Source organism: Vicugna pacos, chromosome 16 (genome assembly GCF_048564905.1).
Source record: "Vicugna pacos chromosome 16, VicPac4, whole genome shotgun sequence".
Lineage (NCBI taxonomy): Eukaryota > Metazoa > Chordata > Mammalia > Artiodactyla > Camelidae > Vicugna > Vicugna pacos.
In genome coordinates, this window is record NC_133002.1 from 41,900,124 (window position 1) to 41,923,927 (window position 23,804).

At 52.5% G+C, this 23,804-nt stretch overlaps 1 protein-coding gene across 8 annotated transcripts; it reads right to left on the reverse strand.

The window, feature by feature from the left end:
* Positions 1 to 8,188: 8,188 nt before the first annotated feature.
* Positions 8,189 to 23,768, reverse strand: FLOT2 (flotillin 2). Of its 8 annotated transcripts, none has more exons than XM_072938997.1 (12): positions 23,583 to 23,725; positions 20,348 to 20,447; positions 18,026 to 18,107; positions 12,922 to 13,012; positions 11,850 to 11,973; positions 11,307 to 11,425; positions 11,075 to 11,188; positions 10,855 to 10,974; positions 10,558 to 10,772; positions 9,988 to 10,171; positions 9,573 to 9,722; positions 8,189 to 9,459 (listed from the first exon to the last, which is right to left on the reverse strand). In XM_072938997.1, the coding sequence occupies exons 4-12, from the start codon at positions 12,994 to 12,996 to the stop codon at positions 9,421 to 9,423; spliced, it is 1,140 nt and encodes a 379-aa protein (XP_072795098.1). In that variant the 5' UTR covers positions 12,997 to 13,012; positions 18,026 to 18,107; positions 20,348 to 20,447; positions 23,583 to 23,725; the 3' UTR covers positions 8,189 to 9,420. The 8 variants fall into 8 exon arrangements, with proteins under 8 accessions (XP_072795098.1, XP_072795094.1, XP_006212001.2 ...); XM_072938993.1 differs by lacking the exon at positions 23,583 to 23,725 and adding an exon at positions 14,900 to 14,990 and having other exon boundaries at positions 20,332 to 20,432; XM_006211939.4 differs by lacking the exon at positions 20,348 to 20,447 and having other exon boundaries at positions 23,583 to 23,768.
* Positions 23,769 to 23,804: the final 36 nt, after the last annotated feature.

Below are 23,804 nucleotides of genomic sequence, written 5' to 3' on the forward strand. Positions count from 1 at the left end.
CCAGAAGGTGGTGGTGGTTTTGGGGACTGTTAGTTTGAATCTCTATAAGGCAGGGAGGGTCTTGACAGCTGGATCTCTGTGTACCATTGGGGCAAGCTCTGACCTAAATTTCAGTCCCTGGGCCCCTACCTATGTTTATGCTGAGCCCAGGAGGCCAGACTTGGGCAGGCAGACCCCTTGCCCACCTTTGCCATGGTGAGGTCTTCTAGGTACGGGGGTGGGGGGTCCTCTGCTGGAAGATTTGAGCGCAGCTGAATCCCATGCTCACGTGGGGGCCTGCTCAGAGTTCAAGGCACCTGAGTGACAGCCTGGCAATACTGGGTTTTCAGCCTCTAGGGAAGCTGAGACTTTTGGGGTAGAGGCTCCTCAAAACAGGGCCTCTGTAATTTGGACCCCCATTCTGGGGTACATGTCTGCTTCTCTGCTTCCTCCCCTTCCCCTCTCCTAGACAATCTGTGTGCTGGGAGGCAGTTACAACCCTCCTCTGCAAGGGTAATGAGACCAGGACAGGGAGTGAGAGGAGAGACCCAACCTTCTTTTGGTTCCTTGGAGTCCCAGAACCTTGGCACATGCCTTTCCCTCTGTTAGGCATGATCTTCCCTCCTTTCTTGTCTGGTTAACTCCTACTCCTTCTTCAGATCTGTAAGTGTCAGCTTGCAGGGAAGTCTTCCCTGGCTAGTTAAACCCTATTATGGGCTCATTTATTTGTGTGATTATTTGCATTAAGCAAACAATTTTTGGTCCTGGTTTATTCACTGATGTATCTCTAACAGTGTAGTGACTAAATAAACATTCATGTAGGATGAACCAGAGTTGAGGAAGCTAAGCTGCTGCTAACACTAGTTCTGGCCTACAGAAGGGGTTCAACTCTGTGAGGCCTCGTGTTGAACATCTGAAAACTCATGAACTTTTCAGGGGAGTGGGGGAGAGCTAGGTTTATTTAGTTTTAGAGGATGTACTGGGGATTGAACCCAGGACCTCATGCATACTAAGCACGCATTCTGCCACTTGCGCTATACCCTCCCTCTCGTGAAAGACTCTTGAAAGCAGCTCCAGGTCATTAAGAGAGCCCATGTGTAGAGGTAACTGACCTTGAGTGACAGTCCCAACTCCATTGCATCCAGCTCTGTGACTCTGGACCAAGTGCTCTCCGCTTCAGTTTCCTCAAATGCAAAAAGGGTGCTGTCCCTCCCTACCACACGTGGTGATGACGAGGATCACACGAACTCTCAGGTCAAACAGCTGTATTGGAGCCCAGCACATGTGGAACCAATGTCAGTTTCCTTCCCTCCTTTCCTGTTTCACTCCCTAGCTGTGTGACAGGGGCAAAGTGCCACTTTTCTGAGGTTTGGTGGTAATATGTATCTTACCAAGTTGTAAGAATTACATTAGAAATATGGGCAAGAAGCCTTTATAAACCCAGGTGCTGGAACCCAGTGAGGAATTAGTGTTGTCTACTCCTGCCTCCCTGCGACCCCCTTTCCTGTCCTGTGACACTGCCTGCCAGGCCACCTCTACTCAGAGACCCCACAGGTAGTTCAGGCTCCTTTACCAGAAAAAGGCTTCATGTACTAGGGCCAAATTCATGTCACTTGCTGGCTAGATTTCCACTTAGTTCCTGGGGACCAAGTTCAAAGGTGAGCATGGACGGAACCCAGGGGTCCTGGAGGTAGAGGAGAGATATCTCCACCAGACAGAGATCTTGTGACTGTGGCCCTGGGCTCGGGTGGAGGGTGCTGCGATCAGGGTGTGGGTTAGAAGAGTCTGAGTCTGGGTGGGGCAGTCTGTGGACCCTGATTAGCAGACTTGGGGCTATCAGGGTGGGGGCCCTTCTGCTTATCAGGAGCTTGCAGGGGCCACAGTAGGACCTGAGGACACTTTCTGCTGAGGGCTGTCTCCCGGATGGCTGCTCCATCCCTGCCTCCTTAGAGCCTTTAGGGGAGTTCTTCTTCCTTCCTGCTGGTCACATGAAGACTCTGCCCCTTGCCTGACCAGCACGGAGCTGGTCCTTGGGCCCAGCCTTGTATACAAATAGCTTTTCCTTCAGACCAGGGGTTTCATGGCTTTCCTGAGACCAGGGTGGGCTGGTCTGGGACCTCCTTCTTCTAAAGCCTGATTCCAATCCCTGCCACCTCAGCTTTAAACCTTTGACTCTTACTAGGCCTTCTTTGGGTGAATTCCTTATACCACATGGTGCGTGATGAAATTAAGGATTGTCAGAGCTGTGAGTCCTTCAGAATCATGGGGTTCAAGTCCTTCATTTACATAGGAGAGGGAACTGAGGCCTAGAGAAAGGGAGGGTATCATCCAAAGCCTCAGGGTTCCCCCTACCTCTCAGCAATAGGGAACCCATGACTCTATGAGGAATAACAAGGCAGCAGCAGACACATGGATACAGACATACACAGTTCACATGTATGACGCACACATAGACACACAACATACGGAGATACACATTAAAAAAATAGATTCAGCTAGTAAAATTACTCTTAATTCCCTCCTGGGTTGCTTTACTAAGTTTCATGAAGTTTGCAGTTTTGTATAAAGGTAAAAGAAGGCCATTTAAATAATATGGTCATTCAGTGTCTCACTCATAGCACAGTCAGCAGCAAAACTCATCTTGGAACCAAGGACTTGGAGAAGCTCTGGGAAGTTCTTGCTCTCCTCTTTTGCTTTAGATATAGAGAACCCAAAGCAAGAGCTTGGTGTGGTTCTAGGAGCTTAACAGGCGTGGAAAAGAAAAGCTGGAAAACTCATCTAATCAAATGTGATAGATTGGGGCCTGAGATCTAGGGGTTTGTCAGAAGTGACTCATGCTGATTACCTTTTCTCCTGGATTGGCTTCATCTGAACCAGCCTATGAAGCTTCCCTTAACCCTCCCTGACACTCCCCCTTCCCCTCCTCCTGTATCGTATCCAGGCTTGGACCTGCTCTGTTTTCCTTACCACATTGTGAGAATTGATCTGATCCCTTATTTGTCCCCAACTGATCCATGAGCAGGTCTGATTCTTCTAGGTGACCCTGGCACCCTTCATGGGCCTTATCCTGCAAGGTGCTCAGAGAACGCCCTACATTAACCATAAGCTCAAGTTCTCAACCAGTTCCCTTATACTCTATGCCTTTCCTCCCTACAACTAAGTCCACGAGTGAGTTGAACAATGAACTCAGATGCAGTACAGTTCTAGTAATGGCTTCCCTGGGGACTTTGCCAACATCCTCAGTCTCCAAATGATGACTGCGTGCCGATTTTATAACAGAAAAAGAGGCTCCGAGAGGAAACTCGTGGCCCTGGGTCACACAGTCATCAGAAAAATAGGCAGGACTACAACTCTGCTCTCCAGACCCCAGACCCCAGGGTCCCCGTGCAAAGCTGCGATGAATGAGATTGATTTTGTGTGTGTCTCTGTGGGGCCTTTTTGTTTCAGAGGCAACGGAGTCAGACCTGCGCTTTGCCACTTAACAGTAACATGATTCTGAGTGCATTGCTTACGTCATCTCTCTGAGCTTCAATCTTTAAAATGGGGGTGACCTTGGGAAGATTCAGTGAAAGTGTGTGGGAAGCCTCTGAAGGGAGCTGGGATTCCCTCCTGGCTTCCACTTGCTCAGATCCTCCCACCCCATCCCACCCCTTTTAAGCCTCTTCTGCCAGCACGCACTGCTCTGAGGCAATGCCAACCCAGAAGCGATCCTGCTCCTTTGACCTCCTGTGGCTGGAGTCCTGGCCCTGGAGTCCCAGGCCGAACCAGAGCCTCAGCCTGCACGGTTCAGGGGTTGTGCCTTAGAGTGCTTGCTTTTCTTCCAGGCCCCCCTCCCAGGACAGACTCAGAGCCAGAAAGGAAAAGCTCAGCTTTGGATCTGTCAGCTCCCGGGCTCCACAGCCACCTGCAGAGTGGGCCTGGGCCCTGCTTCCCTCTGGGAGCCTTGGCTTCCTTATCAGTAAAATGGGCTCAAAATGCCTTCTTTTGCAGGATTGTTGTGCAGATGAAATGAGACAGTGGAGGTGAAAATTTCTAACCTAGAGCTGGGCTCATAGAAATCAGGGACTCAGGAAATGCCTGGCTCCTTCCCTTCTGGCTTTGCAGTGGGCTTGTCCTCCCCGTCCTCCCCGGGGGAGGGGGCAGGTGCGCACGGGCATGTGTGCTCACTCACATAGCTGTGCAGATGCACACAGTAGCGCACACCTACCCGGGCTCATACTGAGGCAGAAATAGAAACTTTCCAATACCTCCCTATATCTGTTCATCAGCTCCCAGTTCCTGCCCCTCTTGGTCACTGCGAGCCCCCATGTCCAGACCTGTACACAGCCCTGAAGGCAGCTGTTAGGTGGCAAAGGATCTCCAGGGAGACTGGGTGTTCCTCTTTCCTCCAATCCTTCCCGCCATCAGCCGGGCCCTCATCTCCCTCCCTCCCTGCCAGGACAACCTGTCCGCTTCACAGCTGCTGTGAAAGATAGGCCGCCTGGATTATCAGGCCAGAGGAGGCTCCTCATGACAGTTCCCTGCCCCCCATCCCCACCCCAGGCAAAGGTTCCAGGGCCCTTAACCCACTCTGTGCTGGGCCCTCAGGCCCAGGGACTGGGAATAGCAGGGAGTGAGGGTAAGCCCTGTGACCCCCCACCACGCCCAGTTCCCAAGATTGGAGTCACAGGCACAAGGAACTAGGGAGCAGCCACACCTGTGCCCTCCAGGAGCCCAATCTGTACACCGGGCCCTCCTGCCCCATCTTGGATCCATGGCAGCCCAGGTGAGGCAGGACAGACGGGGCATGTCTTTACGGGCTTAGACGAAAGGCCTGATGCTATCCACTCCCCCTTCCTGAGGTTGGATTCAGGCTCTGGGGATGAGGCCTGGTTCTCCTGACTCTCAGGGGCCATGGCTTTAGCGCAGGTGCTGATGCATCACCACCCCTCCTCCTCTACCCCCAGATCATTGCCCCTTCCCCCTTTCTAGCATCCTCCATGCCTCTTTCATCAAGGCCCCTGCCTTTTCCCAGGCCCTTCTGGTCATTTCCTCTGGCTAGTCACTGTCCCTGACACCAAGGCTAACCAGGACCATTTCCTAGTTAGGTCCCCCTGCGGTCACCCAACATTACATTTGCGAGACTCATTGGAGTTGTTGTATACACGAGTGGTTGGTATATTGTCATTACTGCATAGTATTCAATTCCATGAAAGTCCTACACTTTATTCATTCCACCATTGGTAAAGGTTTGGGTTGTTTGAGTTTGGGGGCCTTTATTCATAATGCTGCCATGAATATTCTTGTACATACATGTATGTGTATTTCTGCTGGGAGTGGAATGGCTGGGTCAAAGGGTATGCTTATGTTCAGGTGTAGGTACTAGATTCTGTCAAACACGTTTTCAAGGTGGTTGTATTGATATGTATCTCTTCCAGTTGTGTATGAAATTTCCAATTGCTCCACATCCACACCTACACTTGGTATGGTTACTCTTTTCTATGCTAGTCATTCTGACGAATGTGTAGTGGTATCTATTTCGGCTTGAATTTGCACTTCCCTGATGACTAATGGAGTTATTTCCATTATCAATTGCTGTGTAACAAATCACCCCCAAACTCAGAAGTTTAGACAATTAACAGTCCTTTTCCTACCTTGCACAGTTTCGGAAGTCAGAATTTCAGGAGGTCTGCTGGGCAGAAACTAACTTGGGGTCTCTTGCAGACAAAGTCAGATGGGGCTGGAGATGCTGGGGGCTGGCCAGGCATCCCTCTCTGATCATGTAGCTCAGGGCCTATCCGTGTGGTCTGCCTGCTTGGGCTTCCTCACAGCACAGTGGCCTCAGAACAGTCAGACTGCTCACATAGTGGCTGAAGGCTTAAAAACAGAATATTCCAGCAAATCAAGTGGAAGATACATTGTCTTTTATGATCTAGCCTTGGAAGTCATATAGTGTCACTACTGCCAAATTCGGCTGACCTAAATAGTCACAAAAGTCCACTCAGTTTCAAGGGAAGGGGGCATAGGCTCTCCCTCTAATAGGAAGGACTGTCAAAGTCACACTGTAAGAGGAATATGTAGAATGGAAAACATTGTTGCCACTATCTTTGCAAAGTACTACCACACGTTTTCGTGCATCTATTGGCCATTCTGTGTAGTGTCTCAACCATCATTTGTCTTTTTCTGATGGATTATCTTTTTCCTTTTTGATTTAAAAAATCTATTCTGGGTGCCAGCTTTTTCCCCAGATATATGTGTTGTAAGTTATTTTTAGGTTTGCCTTCTCATTCTCTCAATGGGCCTTTGTGTGTGAGTATTTGTGTATGTATGTGTGTATTCATTTAAATTTTTATTGAGACAATTGTAGATTCACATGCGGCATGGAGAGAAATAAGAAATAACATGGAGAGATCCTTTTCAACTTTGCCCAGTTTCTCCACTGGTGACATTTTGCAAAACTGCAGAATAATATCAGAACCATAGCCAAATACCCAAGATATTGACATTGTTGTAATTTACCCATTTTATTCAGACTTCCTGTTCTGCTTATGCTCACTATGCGTGTGTTAAGTTCTACACAGTTTTGTCACCTGTGCATGTACATGTATCACCACCAGGAACAAGGATCCCTAATGTTTATAACCACACCCAGCCCCATCCCTACTGTTGGCAGCCACTAATTTCTACAATGTTGTCATTTCAAAAAATGGTGTATACACCTCACACCCATTAGGATGGTTACTACCAAAAAAAGAAAAAAGAAAGGAAGAAAGGAAGAAATAGAGGAAAAAAAAGAAAGAAAGGAGGAAGGAAAAGAAAACAACAAGTGTAGGTGAGAATGTGGAAAAACTGAAACACTTGCAGTGTTGGTAGGTGGTGGGATGTAAAATGCTGCAGCTGCTGTGGGAAAGAGAACAGTTCCTCAAAAAATTACACAGAATTACCCAGCAATACCACTTCTGGCTATACACCTAAAAATATTGAAAGCAGAGTCTTGGAGAGAGATTTGTACCCTCACATTCATAGCAGCATTGTTCACAATAGCTAAAACATGGAAGCAACCCAAGTGTCCATCAACAGATGAATGGATAAGCAAAATGTGGTATAGACGTACAATGGGTTATTATTCGGCTTTACAAGAAAGGAAATTCTGACCGATGCTACATATGGATGAAACTTGAGGACATAATCCTAAGTGAAAGAAGTCAGTCACAAAAGGCAAATACCATATGATTTCACTTACGTGCAATGTGTAGAGTAGTCGAATCGACCGAGACAAAAAGTAGTTTGGTGGTTGTCAGGGGCTGGGGGCAGGGAGGAATGGGGGGTTATTGTTTAATGGGTATAGAGTTTTAGTTTCACAAAATGCAGGGTTCTAGGAGATGGATGGTGGTGATGGTTATATAATAACGTAAATGTAACACCACTGAACTGTACATTTAAAATTGGTTAAGAGTAGATTTCATGTTATGTGTATTTTACCACAATTAAAAATAAAAGTTATATAGTTGGAATCATATACGTAGTATGTAACATTTTGGGATTGGCTTTTCTTGCTCAACATAATTCCCTGGAGATTAGTTTGTTTGTTTGTTTTTTGATAAACAGATGTTCTTAACTTTTTTTTTAAATGGAGATACTGGGGATTGAACCCAGGATCTTGTACGTGCTAAGCGTGTGCTTTCTATTTTATTTCATTTATTTTTTTAAGAAATTGTAGTTCATCATTTTATAATTTTTATTTATTTTGGGGGAAGGTAATTAGGTTTGTTTATTTATTTATTTAAATGGAAGTACTGGGGACTGAACCCAGGACCTCGTGCATGCTAAGCATACACTCTAACCACTCTAGTGAGGTATCCCCTCCCCACTAGAACTAAAATTTAAACACAAGCAATCTGACTCCAGAGTTCATGCTCTTGAGACACAGCCTCCATTACTGAGTGGAGCTTAGGACGGGCAAAGAGGTGCAGTGAGCCTGGCAGCCCCTTTCATCTTCTGTCTGCAGTGGAACCAGGTCTCCCAGGGCTCTGGTCTGGCTTCAGCACCTGGGCCATGGCGGCCCTGATTCAGGATACCAAGAGCAAGGCCAGTGTGCTGATGCCCCCCAGTGGCCAGGGTGGGAAAGAACAGGCAAAGTGTAGCCTTCAAACTGAAGGGGTTTATAGGTGGTGGACCTGGTTGGTTCTTGCTTCCCAGTCTCTCCCCTCACAGAAGACACCATAGAGGGTGTGGGCATAACCAGATCTTTATTTTACCAGAAGGGACAGGCAGCGGGGCAGTGCAGCATCCAAGCCCCAGACCAGACATGCAGCATCCACATGCAGGAACAGCTACACAGGCTGGGGTGGGGCAAAGGGTGGGGAACTGGGACCATAGGACACCCACAGCACCCCTGCCAGGATGCTTGGGCCCTGGGCTCTTCTGCCTCCACTACAGCAAGGAGACAGAGGACTGGGCTGCTTCCCAATGGCTGGAACCCTATCACTCTGGCCAGGAAGAAAGATGGCACAAAGGGTATAGAGTTTGGCCAGTCTCCAGCACTAGACTCCGTATAGGGTTGCACAGCTTTGCCCACAGGAAGGGCCCAGCCCGATACCTAGGATGGCACAGCCCTAGTAGGAAGAGGGTCTATACACTTTCTAGTCCCTAGACGGGCTAGATCCTGATCCCAGAAAGGCTTAGCAGAGTTGGGACCAAGTCCCACTCCACCTAGTAGGGACATGTCCGTGAAGGGGACTTTCCTGAGCACAAGCAGGGCCTCCTAAGGCAGTAGTAAACTGAGGGAGTTGCTATACACAGGAGGCCTCGCCTCTGTGCCCCGGGCTGGGGAGAGAGAGGTAAGGTATGAGAGCAGGCCTGGGGCCAGGCAGGGGGGAAGTGAGAGGCGATGGCCCTGGGCCTGCAGCTGCAGCTACCTGGGCTGAGATGGGTTGGAGTGGGAGAGGCTGGGGGCTTCCTGGGGGCAGGTTTAGGGCTGGGAAGACCAGGCCAGGAGAAGGCAGAGTGTCCGTCCTACCCAGACCCCCTGCACCTACGCTGAAGCTCTAGCCAGGGACACAGGAGGAACGGACAGATGCACAGAAAACTTCAAGGCACCAGGATTCGGAGGAGCAGCAGGGCCACCCTCCACAGACAGACAGTGATTATAACAAACATCTTCAGCTTAAACTACATGATGTGTGCAGAGGGTGGGAGGAAAGAGGGAGAGAAAGACAAATGGACAAAGGAAGAGACGTACATTAGATGAGGGTGAAAGAGACAAACAAGATGAATGTGGCAGTGAAAGTGAGGGTGTGGGGTAGAGGACAAGGGAAGACAGCCAGAGGCCTGAGCACGCAGCACTTCTGGTCCCTATAAAATAAGGCACCAGAGTCAGAAACGTTCCCGTTGTCCCTGTGGTTTTAAAACGGGTGCTGAAGGAGGGGTGGCTGCTGCTGATGGGTGTGGGTCTTCGGGACCTCACACCTGTGCACCGGTGGCTTTCTTGATCAGTGGTATCTGTAAGGACGGGAAATGCCATGAGGACTTGGCTCCAGGGCACCCAACTGCTCCGCCTAGGCCAGCCCCATGGGCTGCCCAGACAACCCCACTGCAGAGAGCTAGACACACACCTTAGATAGGTCCACGCCTGTGAGGGCATGCACAGAGGCAGGCAGCTCGGCCAGCAGTCGGTTTACTTCTGAGGTCACCTTGCTGTTATCCCCACTGAGGACCACGATCTCATCAACTTTGGTTAGTGGGGCGGCGATTTTGGCAGCAATCTAAGAGATGGGATGAGAGGAGAGCTGGTTGGTGCTGACTCCGTCCACCAACCCTGTCCATCCAGTGTTTCTCCCTCCTGTCTCCACCTCACCCAACCCCAGTGGGCTAGGGATGAGCCCCTGCCTATCCTATTGGAGGGTGCTTCCCCTCTGCTGAGTACTCCCCCATTTAATCCTTCTAGCCAGCTTGTTGCTGTGTTACTGACAAAGCTGAGAAAAGTCCAGCACTTGCCCAGTCAGTCCCAGCCTGGGGTGGGAGCCTCACCTGGGGCAGGGCCTCCAGCACCAAGGCCATCTTGGCTGCATCCCCGTATTTCTGGTAGGCCTCAGCCTTGAGTTTCATCCGCTCTGCCTCTGCTTTGCCCATGGCCTCGATGACTGCTGCCTCTGCCTCCCCAAGTTTGCGGATCTTCTCAGCCTCTGCCTGTGCCAAGAGGACCTGCTTCACCCTAGGGGAGTCCAGGCCGGACAGGATCAGTGGGAAGTGCCAGGGGCCCCTCAAGGCTTGCCTGGCAAATGCTCAAGCCCTCTGCTTTGGCAGGTGTCTGGGGTGGGGGACCCATGAGAGTGGGTAGCCTGGTCTTCTGGCTCTGGCCAGGGAAACGGTATCTGCTCCCAGATGCAAATGAGCGAAGGGATTAACTGGGGTGCCCTCTATGCCAACCTCCTACATCTAATTCCATCTTCCTAACAACAATCCCATGGGGGAGGCGGGTCACCCCATCTGACAGTGAGGAAGCAGACATGGGGGAGAAGTGGCTTCCAAGTTTGGTCAGGGGAGCAGAGGGAGTGCACGGGCAGAAGAGGCGCCAGACTAACCCCCAGCAGCACTCACTTCTCGCCCTCAGCGATCTGCTGTATGCGGTGGGCCTCGGCCTCAGCGGGGCGGCGCACCGTGGCAATGAGTTCCTTGTCTGTGCGCAGAATCTCCTGTGCCTCCACTGCAATCTGCTTCTTGCGCTGCACAACTTCGATCTCAATCTCTTCTTGCCGGATCTTCTGCTGCTCACGGGCCCCTTGTAGCTCATAGGCCAGCTGGGCCTCAGCTGTCTGCAGCGGGAGTGTGGTCAGAGTATCAGAGGCTGGCTGCTAAGCCCTGAGCCCCAGCGCAGGATGCCCTCCGGCTCCTCACCTTGATGTTGACCTCCTCACTGAAGGCTGACTTTTGCAGCTCGAAGGCTCGCTTGGAGTCAGCAATCATGGTGTCTGCCATGAACTTTATGTCCAACATCTCCTTCTTGCATTCGGCTTCCTGGGGACAGGAGCGGCAGATGCTGAGGGTCCCCTGAACAACTGTAGTCCCCCACCCCTGAGCTCCCTGTCCCTGGGGCCAGGAAGGAAAGCCCACGTACCCGGATTCCTGCGTCCCGCTCGGCCTCGGCCACTCCGATGTCAGCATCTCTCTGTACCACGGCAGTCTGTGTCTTGCCCAGGGAGCTCAGATAGTCCACTTTGTCATACACGTCCTGGGGAGGGAAGAGGGAGTCATCCCTGGGAACAGTTACAGGCACAAAGGTGCCCCACCTGCCATGTTCCCCCTTGCCGGATGGATGCGGAGACCACAGCCTTCCCATCACACTGCACCTTGATTGTGAAACTGAGGATCTCGATGCCCATGCGGCCGACGTCAGGGGCTGCTACCTCCCGCACCAGCTTGGCAAACTGGTCCCGGTCTTGATAAATCTGCTCCACCGTCAGGGTCCCTGGGGGCAGAAGGATCATGGGCTGGCTCCCCAGGGGCCCAGGCTGCTGGGAAAGGGAGGAGGCATGCAAAGAGAGGTCTGAGTGCATGCAGGGGTTATGCAGTCTGAGCTGGGTCTTCCTGGGTTTCTTAACAGCATTTAACACTGAGCCTTCTCCTGCAGGGTCCAGGCAGGATGAGGAAGTGTCCCAAGCAGCACCAGGTGCTTGGTAGCCATGCACTCCCACCTCAACACCTTCCCCTTCACCCAAGTCACCTGAAGTTTTGACAAGAAATAATGAAAGGAAAATGTTGCAGCTTTTTAGCTAGAAGCCTCTTAGTGGGACTGCCTGCCCTGCCTCCTTCCCTGGCCCTGGCTTGGGGACCTTGTGAGGCTCCTTGAAGGCAGCAGAGGGAAGGGGCCCCTGGGCTGGGCAGGGACTCACCGAGGATGGAGCGCAGGTGCCCCTCCAGGGTCTGCAGGACAACGTTCTTGATGTCCTGCACGTTCTTGCCCAGGAATTGTTCACAGGCCACGGCCAGGAGCTCCTTCTCGGTCATGATCTTCACCTGCCAGTGGTCACAGAGGAGCCTGAGCCAGGCTGGAGGGAGGCAGAGGAGGCCCAAGACCCAGAGGCATGGAGGATGGTGGCTGTGCCCCTCCCTTCCTTTTCTGGACCTGGAGGCCTAGGGGCTAAGAGGAGGTGGGGTCTGTCCAAGGCCTCCAGTGGGGAGAAGACATGAGGAACTCCCACACTGAGAAAATTTTATCTTCACTGGCAGCCCCAGGCCCTGCCATGACCTCTCCTGGGCATCTGGGGTTTCCTTTCCACCCACCCAGCCCACGAGCTGCCCCTCAGCCTGCAGGTCTCTGCGAAAAGGAGAATGAGCAACAGGGGCACAGACAAGCAGACTAGGAAAGAGAGCCAGGATAGGGCAGGAGACAGGTCCAGGGGCCGCCACCGAGGGTGGGCATCCTCCTGCCTTTCCTTCCCGAGATACTAAGCCAACAACCCCATCGCCAGAGGTCTATAAGATGGCTGAACCCACCCTGTGTGGACCTCTGAGAGCAGGAAGCCCTTCACCCAGGCACCGAGCTGGGAATATAACACAGCCTCCAACTCCAGAGCCCAGAGCTCTCCTGCCTCACGTGGCCTCGCCCTCTGGTCCCCGCCCTGCAGCCCCGACCCCAGGAACAGGGAAGGCCTGGATTCTGGGGCTTGGTATTTCCGACACCTGCAAAGAATGGGGTGGGGTTAGCGAGACAGGAGCCCTCAGCACTGGTTCTGTCCCCTGTGGGCCCGCTGAGGAAAGAAGGGGTGTCTGTTAGTCCTGCTGGGCGGTCAAGAGGCCGAGTGTGTTCCAGTGGCGATGACCCTCTCTTGGAAGAGGGGGTGGGGCAGGGGCGCTGGAGAGATCCTGCCCCTGGCTGCCGTCCTCTACTCCTCCTCCCCCCAAACCCCAGCATGGGGACGAGGCAGCTCAACGGACATGCGCAGGGCTGCTGAGTTACTATACCTGGGCGACACCCGTCACAGTTAAAGCTACCCCCTCGGCCGTCTCTACGTCCTCGCAGCGGGGCTGCAACGTCATAATCTCTAGGGAAATCCTGCCAAGAAATGCAAAACAGGGGCATAGGTCTGGGGGCCCAGGGCCTGAGGTGCAGGGAGAGTCCGATACCTCACTGCTTCAGCTGGGATGGGCCAGGGGTTCTGTGGCAGGGGAGGGTGGAAGGGGACCCTCCAGGGGTCAGAGCCGGGAGCATATGAGGAGATGAGTGGGAAGGCAGGATAAGGTGGGTTTAGGTGGCTCAGAGGAAGGAGTGCAGTGTGCCACCCACGTGCACACATGTCCTCTGCGCACGTTAGCTGGGCTAGAAGAGGAGGAAAAGGAAGTAGTAGAGAAGTGGTCATGGGTGGTCTGGGCTGTGGCAGGGTGGGCAGAGTCTAGGTGCAGCTGTGTGTGTTATGTCCTGGGATAGCAGATAAGGGCTGGTACTCCAGGCTGTGCTCTGCAGGCGCCCATGGGTGACATCTGAACATCCCCCAGGGGCCCTCACCTGTTCCCCAGGGCTGCTCAGCACCCTGGGATGCCCCAGGAGACTGTTGTGAAAACTGTCTTGCTGCGCCAAGATGGAGGTGATCTGGCACCTGCCCCCTGCCAGAGGAGCCCTCCCTGCCTGGCCCTCCCTACACCTGGCAATAGTGACCAGAAACCCACCCTCTGGGGTTGGGCCCAGCTGGGCCAGTGGGGAAAAGGGCTGGGGTCACACTAGAACTTCCTGGCCAAGGAGCACTAACCCTACAAAGAGTTGCTATGCCCAGACAATCTGAATCCTCAAGAGTCCACATCACCCAGCTGAAAAGGGACCTGGGCACCTGCAGCTGTTTCAAGGAGAGCAAGGGGTGGGTGAGATGGGGATGGTGGTGCAGCAGTTTTGCCTGAGAAGCTGAAGAACAATCTCACGAGATGGAAGGGGATGGGTAAGGTGACATTTAGGTCTCTTCCAGCCTGGGGACCCACCACCACGCAGGCTCTGAGGGGCAGGGCCTTTCTGATGTTCACTGCTGCCTCTACAGTGCCCAGAACTGACAAGGTACTCAAAAGGGAGCTGGTGAATGAAGCAAGGAAGATGGGAACCTGTGCGTTGTCAAGAAAGCACTTGGAGTTACTACACGCCCTGGCTCAGGAGTGGGTTTCATGGCTACCGCTGCGTGGTAGTGAGGAGTGAGACAGTGGGTCCCTTGCTTTTCAAAATGAGATCAGGTTCATAATACAGCTTGGGTTTCCCTAGCACTTCTTTTCTGAAAATTCCAAAGGGCCCTTGTATTGTTCTACTTGCCTTCCCAATATCCCTGCAAGGCACAGGAGGCACAGGGAGGGCGTGACTCTTCCCATTTCATGGACGGGGAAGCTACAACCTCGTGACAAGAGATCTGCTCAAAGGCCTCTTGACACAGAATTAGGGGCAGGGAATGGCCAAGGCTCTTTCTGCTCAGGGACAGGGTGAACAGAACTCCCCATGGGACCCATCTGTTGGCCTTGCAGGGAGGAGGACTAGGGCTTGACACTGGGGTGTCAGCCTGGAGAAGGGGCTGGCAGGGGCTTCCTGGTGCCTGGAGGACCAGGACTTCTGCAGGAGTAGTTAGGATGGAACCCTCCCCACCTGGACAGCCTAGCTCTGCCACATAAGGGCCTGTGTCTCCTGCCTCAACTTACTCCCAATTTAGGCTTGGTGTTCAAGGCCACCCACTGACAGACTGGGGCAGAGCTTCCAGAAGTCCTGGCTCTTTCCCCACTAGCAGCCCCAGTGAGCGAGGGCAAGGGAGCTGGGGATCTACAGGGATCCACCCTGCCACCCAGAGCAGCAGAGGTGGGGGCAGAGGGAGGAAGGCACACTCTCAGGAGGGGAGTCCATCCGGTTCCTGCCTGCCAGGCCCCTCAGGGCAAGAAGAGAGAAGGTTAGACACAGAGGAGGAAGCAGGTGGGTTATTACCTGTGCAACCCCTGTTACGAATAGCGGGACCCCCTCCGACGTCTCAATATTCTCACAGCGACACAGGATGGTCATAACCTCCAGAGACAGTCTGAGGAGCAGCCAGGGGGTAGGGAGAGGCAGGGTCAGGAAGGGGTGGGAGGGGACACAGCAAACACACACAGTGGTTACCAGACAAGCCCCTGATGCCTGATGCCTGGGGGTGGGGCAGGGTTGCTCTCAATCCTCCAACCCCCACTGCCAGCTCAGCCTAGGGCTGTAGGGGGACAGGGACACCCCCTTGCTGGTCTGAGACCTCCAGTCTCTTCTCTAGCCCCCAGACTCTGGGCTGGGGGAAAAGCCCGCTGATGCCCTGGGCCTGTGACCTGAGGTCGGGAGGCCTGTGCATGCCAGTGGCTCCCCACCTCATGTTCCCAGGAGATTCCTGGCACAATCTGGACACAGCCTCAGTTCCACCCTCCAAACTCAGTCAAACCTATGTTTCCAGAAACTAGGGGTCGGGGAAGCCACTCTGGGGATTAATAATCCACAGCAAATACCAAATCCTGTTTGGGTCACAAACCCTTAAGGTTTGTGCTACATATCACTAAGAAAGCAATTTAGGGTCTGAAAAGCTCAAAGAAATTTTTGGATTTTCTGATATGGGGGGGGAGGGGTATGTCAAAGAAGGCTGAGGGAGAAAGTGTGCCCCTGCCGTAACATACACAGGACAACCAGGAGATGGCGAAGTCATTCACTTTGGAATTTCCAGAGTTGGGCACTGGCAGAGTCATGGCAAAGAAAACCAGGTGCCCTGAAGCTACCTAGCCCACCCTAGCTGGGCAGCATGTGTGCGACTGAATGTAGGGTGGTGGTCCAGGCAGAGTCCAGGCTGTGGACATCGTGGAAAGTTTCCTTAAACCAGAGGAAGGGAGGACAGAGGCTGAGGCTGAGGGAGCAGAAGCAGGTGGGCTGGGGGGATGGGGAAGAGTAGGCAATGTGGATCCCCCAGCTCAGGTCTCCCAGTGCCAGCCCAAGGGCTCCAGCCATGCAGATGTGCAAAGGTTGCCTTCATTTGAGTCCCTAACAATAGCACCCTTGGGCCTGAGAGGACTCTAAAGACCCAGCTCAGACAGGAATCCATCAAGCTCTCTTCTGGGGAAGGAGAAAGGGAGGGAGGGAGGGAGGGAAGGAGGGAAGATGGGAGGCTGCAGCTCAGATGCCAGAGGTGGAGGAGTCGCTCAGGAAAGGGAGAGAGAGCTGCTCCCATCAGGGCCTCAGAATAGGACAGGACAGGATGTGGCAGCTAAGTGCAGCAGGAGGGGTTTCACTGAGACTGGAGAAGAACGGCTGACACTGAAGGTAAGTGATGTGTGGGATGGCTGCAGAAAGTATCTCAAAAGGGAGGTGGAGGATCCAGGCTGGGTTGGAAGCCTCTACTCTGACCTAAGAGGCTCTTGCTGGCCTAGGGAAATAAAGGCCCAGCTTGAGGAACTGCCCCAAGCAGGCTAGGGGTTGGGGAAGGGGCTGCCCCCAGACCAAGGCCCAAGAAGGGGAAGGGCTGCAGGCTCAGACTACCTAGCAAGTGGGACCAGCGGGAGGATGCTAAGCCTGAGTATGTGAGATCAGTTTCCTAGGAAGAGGTACGGGGCCCCCCACCCCTCACTTCTAAACCTGCTGTCAGAGATGCTTGGCTCTCTTGTCTTGGGGCTCTGCTCCCTGGAGCAAGAAGCAGGAAGGGGGACCAAGGATGTGGAGAAAGGGCTGCTGGGGTGTGGCCCCAGCAGTGGATGCCCATGCAGGACAGGTTTGTGGGCAGGCGGCAAGCTCTTGAGGCCAGGGTATACGTTGAGCTGTTTGGATAAGACACTCTGTCGTCCCAGGACTGCATGTGGGTGGGGTGAGGTGTCAATGTCTCTGGAGAGGGCACCCCATGGCCTCTGACAGGCCAATTGGCCCACTCAGGAGTGCCTAGGATCCACCTGAGAGGAAGATGTGACCAGTACTGATTATACTCTGACACTTTTGGCCTTGGGCCAGAAGAGTCTCCCAGTGTCCCTCAACTCAGGCAGGGCAAAGTTAGGGGAAAGACAGGGCAGTGGAGGGGGTTACTGTGAGTTAAAAAGCTGTGACACACTTCCCATGCCCCTGACCCTTAGCAACACCCTCAGATGCCCTGAAGCCCCGAGCACCAGCAGCTCAGTGTAGCCATGGGGCTTCTCTCTGCTGACTGGTGGGGCTGGGATGGAGGGGGCTTTCCACTGGAATCTCCATTGCTTCCCCTTCGATGACCCCACTGCCAATGTGTCCACACATTCACAGCTCTGCTGCCCTTGCTGCCTGGGTCCTGGCCTGGAAGGATCTGGCCCCCTCCCCTGGTCTCCCATAGCCAGGAAGGGGGTGATGGTGAAGAGGTGACCTGCCTCATCTCCTCCTGGGTGGGCAGTGAGGGAGGCAGGAGAGGCCTAGGCCAAGTCTGGCCCCTCCGGGGGCTCTGGGGAAGCCAGCAGGTAGAGCCTGATGGTGGGCCCTCTGGGGAGCAGAAATCTCCCTTTCCTTCGTAAGTCTTTCCAGACTGATTGAGGAGGTCTAGATCTGTCTTGCCCAGTCCCTGTCCCAGCATCAACAGCTTAGATCCCCATCCCTTGTCTTTAACCTGCTGTTGTCAGAGCCACTTCAGACGGTATAGCCATTTTCTGCCACTTAGCCCCCTGCCTGCACTGTCCCAGGGCCTGTGTAGGTGAGGGTATGTGTGAGGGGTCCCTTTAGCCTTTCCTCCCTTCCTGGACCCACTCCAAACAGGGTAAGTAATTAAGGCTTCGTGAATAACTTTGAGACAGAATCAGAGAATTAGGATTCTGCCTGGGCATGACCCTGAATTCTCTGGGACAGAAGTGATGCCCTCAATGGAAAAAAGCACACCCACCAAGGAGGAGGCGCCCATAGACAGCCTCCTGCATTCCTGGGCCACCCACTTCACCTACTTCTTAGGAGGCCCCCACCCCCTCGGATGGAATATGGCAAGTGGTGGGTGCTCTAGATGACCTGTGGGGTGAAGCAGGTAAGGATGGAAGCCCTTGTCTCCCTAGAAGCCCTTGTCTCTCTTGCCCACCAGGATGCCCAGCTCCCAAGCCCCCAGGCCCTTACCTCTGAGTGTCGGAGATACACCACCAGGCCCAGGCCCAGCCGCCAAACACATACTGTTTATAGTCGGAACCACAACAGCCCCCTGGAGAGCAAAGCAAACCACTGCTGGTCAGTCAGTTCTTGGGTCTGCCTACCCTCCATGCCTCCAGCAGCAACTCTGCTGCTCTGACACTTGACAACTCTCACTGTTGGGTGCCAGGTGGTGAGGCTGCACATAAATGGGAGATATACCCTAAGGGCCTTGGTATCTAGTTTGGTAAACAGGCAATTTGCAGAGAGAGGAGGATAACCAATGAGTGGCTCAGAATGTAAGTGCTTTCAGAGAACACAAGAGACCTCAGTGACCAGGAGTGAGGAGGAAAAGCTCCCTTCTTTGATTCAACCACCCATTCAACAAATAAGTATGTTTTTGTGCTAGGGATACAGTGATGAAGATACCGTTCCTAACTGCACAGACACAGAAAGCCAATTTATGATTACCAAAGGGGAAAGTGGGAGGGAGGGACAAATTAGAAGCTCAGAATTAACTGATACATACTACTGTATATAAAATAAACAAGGACCTACTGTACAGCACGGGGAACCATATTCAATATCTTGTAACAATCTATAATGGAAAAGAATCTGAAAAAGAATATATGCGTGTGTGTGTGCGTGTATACACACATATATATGTAAAGCGGAATCACTTTGCTGTACACCAGAAACTAACACAACACTGTAGATCAACTATGCTCCAATTTAAAAAATGCAACTCCTATCTTGAAGGAGGTGAGATTAGGAGGATTTTTTTCCTGAAATGACTGTAATACCAGGTGATTTGTCTGTTCTCAGGGTAGGGAATGCAGGGTCAGAGAGGGAACGCAGGGTCGGGGAGGAAGGGGCAACACTAGACTGCCGGTGGGAGGGGGTTTCCAAGCCAAGGTAGGGCCTTGCTCATGCCCAGCAGACACCTCTCAGGGAGGCTGGTTCTTTACTCCCAGGGATTCAGAGTGACTGTTTCTCTTGTGAGTGTGGATGGTGAAGGCAAGGCCTCAAAACAAAGGCCAATTCATGGTACCAATGGGAAAAGTGAAGAGAAAGGGAAAAGGTCTAAAAAGGAAGTGAGATTCCTGGATACTGTGTATCAACTAAACAGAATGTTGAATCTGGCCATGACTCAGATTCATGCCACGGACCCACTCAGCAGGCTCTATACACAGAAATAAGAAAAATCAATTCTTGAAATTCTTCTTGTGAACCCTCCTGCTGATGCCAAAATTACTCCACAAGTGCGAGAAAACTTAGTAAAAAGCAAGAGGAGCAGTTCACTTGCAGTGCAAAGATGTGTTCAGAAACATGATTCAAAGGAAATGTGATTGGGAAAAAGCCAGTGGGTGTCATCATTTCCGCGTTCACAAACTTCGGTTTTCAGGAAAGCCTTAGGGTGCGTGCTTCCCAAGGTCAAAGGTCAGGGGAACTTTGTGTGACTGGGTTACAGTGTCTCTGAAGCCCCATGGCAGGGGACAAAGCAGATCACAGTGTCTGAGGTGTCAGGCTGAGCAGCTGTCTGTGTGTGTGTGTGCGTGTGTGTGTGAAAGAGAGAGAGAGATGGGGGAGTCATTTAAGCTAAGGAGTGGCAAAGCCACATTTGTATTTTATAAACACTACTTTGCACAAGGAGGAAGAACCTGGGTCAAGGAGGCTGGATAGAAGCCTCCTTCAGTGACCCAGGCGGGACATAGTGGCTGACGCAAGGGGATAACTTCTAGAGCAATTTTATCCAAGAGAACTTTCTTCGAGGGTAGAAATATTCCACAGCAACACAGCGCCTCCAATGACATGTGGTTATTGAGCACTTGAAACGTGGCTGGAGGAATTAAATTTTAATTTAATTAACTTAAATTTACGTGGCCACCTGTGGCTACCATATCATTTAGCGCAACTCTAGAGCCTGGGTCAGGCCAACAACTGAACAGACAACAGGAAACAGCGAACTGGAGACAAATTCTGAATAGATGGAAGCAAAGGAACAAAGGCTGCCCCCACTGTGGTGGGCCTGCCAGGTTAAAGAGCTAGCATCTGACACTGCTCACTGGGTGGCCAACCCTGTTTCCTGGGTCTGCCCCATGCAAAGTGTGCAGAGGTCCAGGGAGCCAGGAGCAGCCCCACCACGTGTTAGGAGGGGAGGGAAGAGGTCTTGGGTCTCTGCCTCTTGACGGTGGAAGTACCCATGCTGCTTGAGGTTAAGCCACCGCAGGCTTCCCTGCCCTGGGGATGGGGTAAGGGAAGTCTCTAAAGACAAGCAGTCACTTTGAAACCCAAACCATTTCTCCAGTGAACCTGGAAGAGGGTCAAAAATCACAGCTTGTTCCGCTCCTTCTGGCCTGGTGGGGGCTGGGGCAGCTTCCTCTGGCCAGCTCCAAGGGACTTTCTCAATGTGCTGTGGGAGAAGGAGGTAGAGGCGGAGGTAGGTGGGATTGCAGGGGAAGGAGCCAAGGGCAGGTGTCCACCCTTTATTTAACTTATTCTTTGACCTTGGGAGCAGGCTGCCACAGCTCAAGCTGGGCCTTGGCCAAGGGCAATATGGCTAGGTTCCCAGGGGTAGCAACAACAGGAAGCTGAGACTGCCAGGCTGCCCCACCCCCAGCAGCCTCCTCCCCTGGAAGGCATCTTCCTCCCAGCTTCCTGGTCACACTAAGCCTGAGCCCCACTCCCAAAAGAGGACACTTAGGTGGTCCTTCCTTGACCCCTAATTCTGTCTTGAGGCCTGGAAATCTCTCCTAATCACAAAATATCCCATGATAACCTCCGCCCTTTGCTTAGCTTTCCCCAGACACAGGCGCCGGTCGCCCTCTCAGGAACACTCCCTTCCTTTCCTGCCTCTCTTCCACCCTTTTCTTCCCCCTAAGACTAGGGGGATTTAGCCTTTTTTGAGCCAACCACCCCCCACTGCCCTTAGTAGTCTGGCAATGCTAGAATGTTCATAAATGCATACAATAAAATATGGAAGAAACAAATTGTATTGAAAGTTATCAAAATATTAAAACAACCAAATATGTGATACAGTAATTTGTATGATACGTAATACATAGCAATATGTGGGATATAGTAATACATTAAATAAGATTTAGTGGTAGATTTAACAACCAGTTTAATTTCAAAGTAGTGATGAGCATGAACGATTTTTAAGGTGCCTGTAACAACAGCATGGTAGGAAATATCTGCTAATACTATCATGGTTTGTTGCCGATATTTTTTTTCAGCATTAAATGGTATTAAGTTCCCACCAGAGTATTAGAACCTGTCTTATGCATCATTCCATTTACTCTTGCAATAAAATTCCATTCTCTTCTATAAAGAAGATACTATTAATAACATTCAGGGGGAGGGTGTAGCTCAGTGGTAGAGTGTACGCCTAGCATGCACAAGGTCCTGGGTTCAATTCCCAGTACCTCCATTAAATAAATAAATCTAATTACCTCCTCCTCCAAAAATTAGAAAAGAAAACCATTCAAAATATAGTAACAAATTTGAAAGAATCAGTAACAGCTAGTTTTATGGTAGATCCTCAAGCAGCATCCCACTAGACCCAGGGTTGTTGCTGATGTTAATAACCAAAGGAAATGCTAAATTTCTGTTAAGGTTAGTGGAAATTAAAATGTACCCCCGCCCCCATTCAAACGCACAGACCTCGAAATTCTATCCACAAACCCCAGGTTGAGAACTTCTGACCTACTGTAGAAATGAGAGAAAGGTATATTGTATTTGGATTCCCCTTCTGAACACCCAAAAGTTGAAACAGAGAAGGTTTTATACTACAGAATGAAAGAGGGAGGTAAGGCAATAAGAAGAACCTCCAGACTTTTCAAGTGGTAGAGATCAACATGAAATATATCAGCATCCTCCTTCTGAAACTGGGCTGTGTGAGATGTCCTGGACTTAGATGTAGGCCCAAGTAACCAGGTGGGGGCAGGGCTGGGAGTCCACAAACAAGAGAGCCACAGCTCAGCTTGATCATCTCAAATCCCAAGGTTCTATTATGCCACACATTGTCTCCCTCTTTTCCACCCTCCCTTGACTCCAGCACTGTTAATTCTCAGCACAGCTTCCTTACCCCACCCCTAAAACATCTTCAAAGCTAGCACTCCCTTGGCCTCTGGCCAGAGAACCAGTTTCCAGGCAACTAGAAGACACAGAGCAGCCCATCCCAGGGGCTCCTCTTGCCCCTCAGTCTCAAGGATCTCCACAAGGACATGACTAGAGCTTTTGGCTCTTCAGCCCAGAGTCTGGGCTTCTAGAGAGAAACCCCACTAGAAAAAAACCAAGCGCAGTGCAGATTTGAGTTTCTAAAAGCCTGCTCTAGGAGTGGGGGCTGGGAGACTGGCCCAATTATTATAGAGGAAGTCTGGCCTCAGTGCTCTCTGGGGGGGTGGGGTTGGGGGTGGTGTCTCTCACATGACCTCAAGGCTACCTCTGGTTTTCAGAGAAATGAATTATCTTAATTCCCCCATAGGAGTAGGATCCTAGTCAGGGAGAATGGGGATTTCCTGTCCCAGGGGAGAGATTGATTTTTGAGATCCAAACTGAGCCAGAGGCCATATTCTGGGGTGAAAGTTTCCAATGGATTCATAACATCACACCTCCCAAGGGCTGGCAGCTACAAGCCCTGGCCCAGCCCACCCTCTTATGCTCAACTCTGCAGCCAGCACCGATAATGCTGTGCACAGGCTGAGAATCCACATTGACAGCGGGAAGTAAAACATGAGGGATTCCTGCAGCTACAGGCCTCCAAGCTGTCAGGAAAACCAGTCCCTCCGCAGCACCTGTGAGCCAAGGGCTGCACAAACTGGTGGCTCGAAAAGCGTCAGCCACTTCTCAAGATACCCAAATATACAATCTAAATAGCAGCCTTACGGCAAGATACCTCTCCCTCCCCAATATTGCGGTCCCCCCCGCCCCACCTAAGCTCACAGAAATTCCGGAGTCTGCATTTTGCAAACAGAGCGACACAGCCCCAGAGCCCTGTTTCTCAACCTGTAGAGGCCGCACCCGCGTCTCCCCGGAAGGCAGTGCCAGTAAACCCCAGCGAGCCCCAGCCTGCTCGGAATTAACGGGTCTGTGCCTGAAGCCCAAGGATCCATGTCCCAAGGCCCCTTCCGAGACGGACACCTGCCCTCCAGAGCTGCGTGCGACCCAACCCCAATCCCAGGCGCTGGCATCCAGTCAAACTGTGTTCCCGGAATCCTGAGGCCACAGAGGAGACCCTGCCCAGGCAGGAGGCGGAGAAAGGAGGGAATAAACACGGGCAAACACGCGGGACGGGGAGAGTCTGGTGGGTGTCCAAGGGAGTCGAGCATGGAAAGTGGGACCCTCCCGGAAGGGGTCTCAGGTGCGGCCAGCAGCCCCGTAGTCTCAAGCCCCACCCCCTCTGCCGCAACTCTCTGAACCCTTCCCCGGCCTAGTCCCTCCCCGTTCGCTCCCCAGCCCGGGCCCCATCCTCCCAGGCACAGCCCCCGCCCCAAACACCCTCCCGGCCCTGGGCGTCCCACACCCACCTCCCTCGCTGCCCCCTCACCTGAAACCACCAGCGCCTCGTTGGGGCCCACCGTGTGGCAATTGCCCATGGCGCCGGCGGACGGAGGGCCCTGGGGGGCCGCAGAGACTTGGACAGCAGCAGCCGGCCCGCACCCCACGCCCGCCCGCACAACCGGCCGCGCCCAGTCTATCCCACCACCCCCAGCGGCAGCCCGCCCGCGCCCCTCCGCGGCGGCAGCCCCGCCGGAAGTGTGGCGGCGGA